General features: G+C 38.1%; 1 protein-coding gene across 2 annotated transcripts; it reads left to right on the top strand.

Annotated features, from left to right (window-relative positions):
* The first annotated feature begins 300 nt into the window (after window positions 1-300).
* On the top strand, window positions 301-3,568 carry LOC142549447 (putative LRR receptor-like serine/threonine-protein kinase At2g24230). 2 transcript variants are annotated; one of them, XM_075658400.1, is made up of 2 exons: window positions 301-552; window positions 738-3,568. In XM_075658400.1, exon 2 carries the CDS (start codon window positions 878-880, stop codon window positions 3,449-3,451), a length of 2,574 nt encoding a protein of 857 aa, XP_075514515.1. In that variant the 5' UTR covers window positions 301-552; window positions 738-877; the 3' UTR covers window positions 3,452-3,568. The 2 variants fall into 2 exon arrangements, with proteins under 2 accessions (XP_075514515.1, XP_075514516.1); XM_075658401.1 differs by having other exon boundaries at window positions 301-471.
* The last annotated feature ends 826 nt before the right edge of the window (window positions 3,569-4,394 follow it).

Here is a 4,394-nt window from a genome sequence, read left to right on the forward strand (position 1 = left end):
TGGAAAATCTTTAATCTAGAAAGTGTTCTCAAATAATTCAGACCACTTCATTTGCCTTCCCCAAGACAGACCCAAAATCAAGAGACTTACTTTCCTATAATTCATGAAAGAAAGTGGAAATTGGGAATTTTTTTTTGCCCGAAATATTGAGAGAAAAGCAAATGATGAGATCACACCCTTGTTGATAAAGCACAATTATTTTACAACCAACACACTGTCGTTATTCACCAACCCCTATACATTTTCTAACTTCAAATATCTTTGCCATTTAGGAACCCAAAACATCTTTCTTTCTACTCCGAACTGACAGTCTATTTTACAAATATTAAACAACGATCCTCTCCATCTTTTTCTTTCAGTTAAACATTATTGTTTGTGGAAATTTTGAGCTATCCCTTGTTTGTTTGTCAAGGTGACATCGACTTGTTTTTTGGGATATTTTATTTCTTGGCTCCATTAGAGTCTACACAGGTATGGACAGGTTGACTGTTAGGTCTCTTCCCCTATAAGCTATATTCATTCTCTAGTGTTCAGTATCTCAGACCACGAAAGGTTTGATTTTTTCCTGTTCAAATCCATTCGCTTTGTGTGAGATAGCTTTCATGCGTATGCATTAATCCTTTCTATTTCCTTGGGGTTCTGAAAAATTGTAAACCTTTCTTTGTAGTTTCTTGGAACCTCAAATTGATATTTGAGAGGTCTGTGGTGGCGGTGTTTATGGGTTTTTTGTGTTGCAGGAGGTTGTAATGCATTGATGGTGCTTTGGTTTGAGATTGATGGTCTGAAGATGAAGATTCCGTGGGCGGTTGGGGCGGTTTGGCAATTAATGTTTTTTTTGTCTTAATCAATTCCTGAGTAAGTACTGCATAGCAAAGAAATGATGGGGTTGGGAATGTTTCGTTCTTTTTTGGTTTTAACACTGTTCTTTAGGCCTTTGGTTTGCCAAAAACTTGTAACTGATGAGTCATTTGTCTTCGAATTCTTGCAAAAAATGGGCTTAAATGTGTCTAAAGATCTTGGCTTTTCGGGTTCGATTTGTTCATTGAGAGGTATTTCTTGTGATGCCAAAGGTGAAAGTGTTGTTAAGTTGGAATTACCTGGTTTGGGGCTATCTGGTGTAATTCCTGATAACACCATAGGAAAATTGACAAATCTTGAAACTTTGGATCTTAGCAATAACAACATCACTGCTTTGCCTTTTGATTTTTGGAGTCTGGGCTCACTCAAGAATCTTAATCTCTCATTCAACCAAATATCTGGGAGTCTTCCGAGTAACATAGGCAATTATGGACAACTTCAAAGTTTGGACCTTTCTCTCAACCGTTTATACGGGAGTATACCTGAAGCAATTAGCTCCCTCCTGAATTTGCAAGTTCTGAATCTCAGTGGCAATGGGTTTGAATCAGCTATCCCGTTGGGAATTTTGCAATGCCGGTTCTTGGTTTCCATCGATCTATCTGCAAACAAGCTTTGTGGTTCTCTTCCTAATGGTTTTGGAGGTGCATTCCCGGACTTGAGATTCCTGAACCTGGCTGAAAACGAAATTTTGGGTCGGGATTCTGATTTTTTAGGGATGAAAATGATTAGATATCTGAATATTTCGGGCAACTTGTTTAAGGGTTCTGTAGTTGGTATATTTAAAGGTCCACTGGAGGTCATTGATTTGAGCAAAAACCAGTTTCAAGGCCACATTGATCTGGTTAGCTTTAGCTCCACCTTCAATTGGACAAATTTGCAGCATTTGGATTTGTCAGAGAACCAATTCAGTGGAGAGTTTACTGATTTGAGTAATTCTCAGAATCTCAGACACCTTAATCTCGCACATAATAGGTTCACCGAACAACGATTCTTGAAAGTTGATGATCTCACCATTTTAGAGTACTTGAATTTGTCTGGAACTAACTTGATCGGCCAAATTCCAAGTAATATGTCATTTAAGAATAGTTTGAGGATACTTGATCTCTCGAAAAACCATCTTAGTGATCGTATTCCTCCGCTTCTTATCAAGAATCTTGAAGTTCTTGACCTTTCTTACAACAATCTGACAGGAGACATCCCCTTGATGCTGTTAGAAGAACTCCAGAATATGGAGAGATTCAATTTCTCATATAACAACCTAAGTTTTTGCGCATCACAAATTTCCCCTGAAACTGTTCGCACAACTTTTATTGGATCTGTGAACAGCTGTCCGATTGCTGCAAATCCAGCCTTCTTTAAAAGAAATTCTCCGAAGCATAGGGGACTAAAGCTTGCCCTGGCTTTGACCCTCTCAATGATTTGTTTACTTGTGGCCTTACTCTTTTTAGCCTTCGGATACCGAAGAAAAACTAGAATCCAGGCCGGCGTGAAACAGAATTCTTTGAAGGAAGAACAAAATATCTCGGGACCCTTTTCATTCCATACTGATTCAGCCACGTGGGTAGCTGATTTTAGGCAAGCAACAACTGTGCCAGTTGTGATTTTCGAGAAACCATTGTTGAATTTCACATTTGCAGACCTCTTGTCTGCAACTTCTCAGTTTGACCGGGATACATTGTTGGCAGAAGGGAGGTTTGGGCCTGTCTATGGTGGAGTTTTACCGGGAGGGATTCATGTTGCTGTTAAAGTCTTGGTCCATGGATCCACCATGACAGACCAAGAAGCAGCAAGGGAACTCGAGTATCTTGGTCTAATTAAACATCCTAATCTAGTTCCATTAACTGGATATTGCCTGGCTGGAGATCAAAGAATTGCTATATATGATTACATGGAGAATGGGAACCTGCAAAACCTGCTATATGATTTGCCACTCGGTGTTCAAACAACAGAAGATTGGAGCACCGACACACGGGAAGACGAAAACAATGGGATACAAAGTGTTGGGTCTGAAGGGTCGCTAACGACTTGGAAATTCAGGCACAAGATAGCACTTGGCACGGCACGTGCACTGGCATTTCTTCATCATGGCTGCTTTCCCTCTATTATTCACAGAGACGTCAAAGCTAGCAGTGTTTTTCTTGACTCTAGCTTGGAGCCAAGATTGTCGGATTTTGGACTGGCAAAGATTTTTGGGAACGGGCTCGAGGATGAGATTTCTCGTGGAACACCAGGATATGTGCCACCTGAGTTATTTCAGCAAGAAACCAACTCTCCAAAGACCCCAACACCAAAATCTGATGTATACGGATTCGGGGTTATTCTTTTCGAGCTGATAACTGGGAAAAGGCCTGTTGGAGATCATTATCCGGAGGAAACGGAAGCAAATTTGGTTAATTGGGTCAGAGGATTAGTTAAGAAGAAACAAGTATCACAAGCGATTGATCCGAAAATTCGTGGAACCGGACCAGATGAGCAACTGGTAGAAGCGTTCAAGATTGGATATCTTTGCACAGCTGAGGTTCCTTCAAAGCGTCCTACCATGCAACAGGTAGTTGGACTGCTGAAGGATCTCGAACCAATCACAGAAAAATGAGAATATTGAATTGAAAATTTTCTGTTTTTAGCCTTTTATATTTTTGAGAGATCTTATATGTCATGAACTTGATTATTTTTCCGTTTTAACATTGTATAGCAGCCTGAGTTTTCTTCATACATGGATATTGAAGTATAGTGAAATAATTAAACCATCACGGACCACTGAACCCCAAGGAATCATATTCTTGAAGTATATATGCTTGCAAATGAGAGATGGTTCATTGTCCTCCATTGCTTTTCGAACCTTTTATGTGAATATGCATCAAAGTTCCAAATTTGAGACGAGATTTTAAGTTTCAAATACTGATACAACAGAACTGATTCCTCAATTTTCGTAAAAAAAAAAATTAAAATTTGTTAATCCAATTATACGTTGTACTTATAAAGTGTTTATTTATTCTAGTGTATCATAGCCAATAATAGAGAATATTAAATATAGGCAAATATTTGTGTGAGACGGTCTCACATGTCGTATTTTGTGAGACAGATCTCTTATTTGGGTCATCATCCATGAAAAAATATTACTTTTTATGCTAAGAGTATTACTTTTTATTGTAAATATCGGTAGGGTTGACTCGTCTCACATATAAAGATTCGTGAGACCGTCTCTTACTCTTAGATATAAAATCAAACATTTTAATGTGAATATGGTGCGCTCAAGAGTCGTGATGAAGTATAAATAGCATTTATTTTAAGAAAAAGAGATGCAATATGGTCCTCTTTGTGGTCCAATGATATCTTTAACAATTTGAGAATCACTCAAACTTCAACTTCACGTAGAACTTAAGCAATACTAATCACATTTGGATTAAGCAAAAGTACTCTTGACGATAACTCTATCGGTTTTACTTAACTTTAATTATCGTTGATTTCTTTTATAAACATCCGAGATCATCTCACATAGACTTGCTAATATTAAAAAATCTGAACTATAGCATATA

The sequence above is a fragment of the Primulina tabacum genome, chromosome 6 (genome assembly GCF_025594145.1).
Source record: "Primulina tabacum isolate GXHZ01 chromosome 6, ASM2559414v2, whole genome shotgun sequence".
Classification (NCBI taxonomy): Eukaryota; Viridiplantae; Streptophyta; class Magnoliopsida; order Lamiales; family Gesneriaceae; genus Primulina; species Primulina tabacum.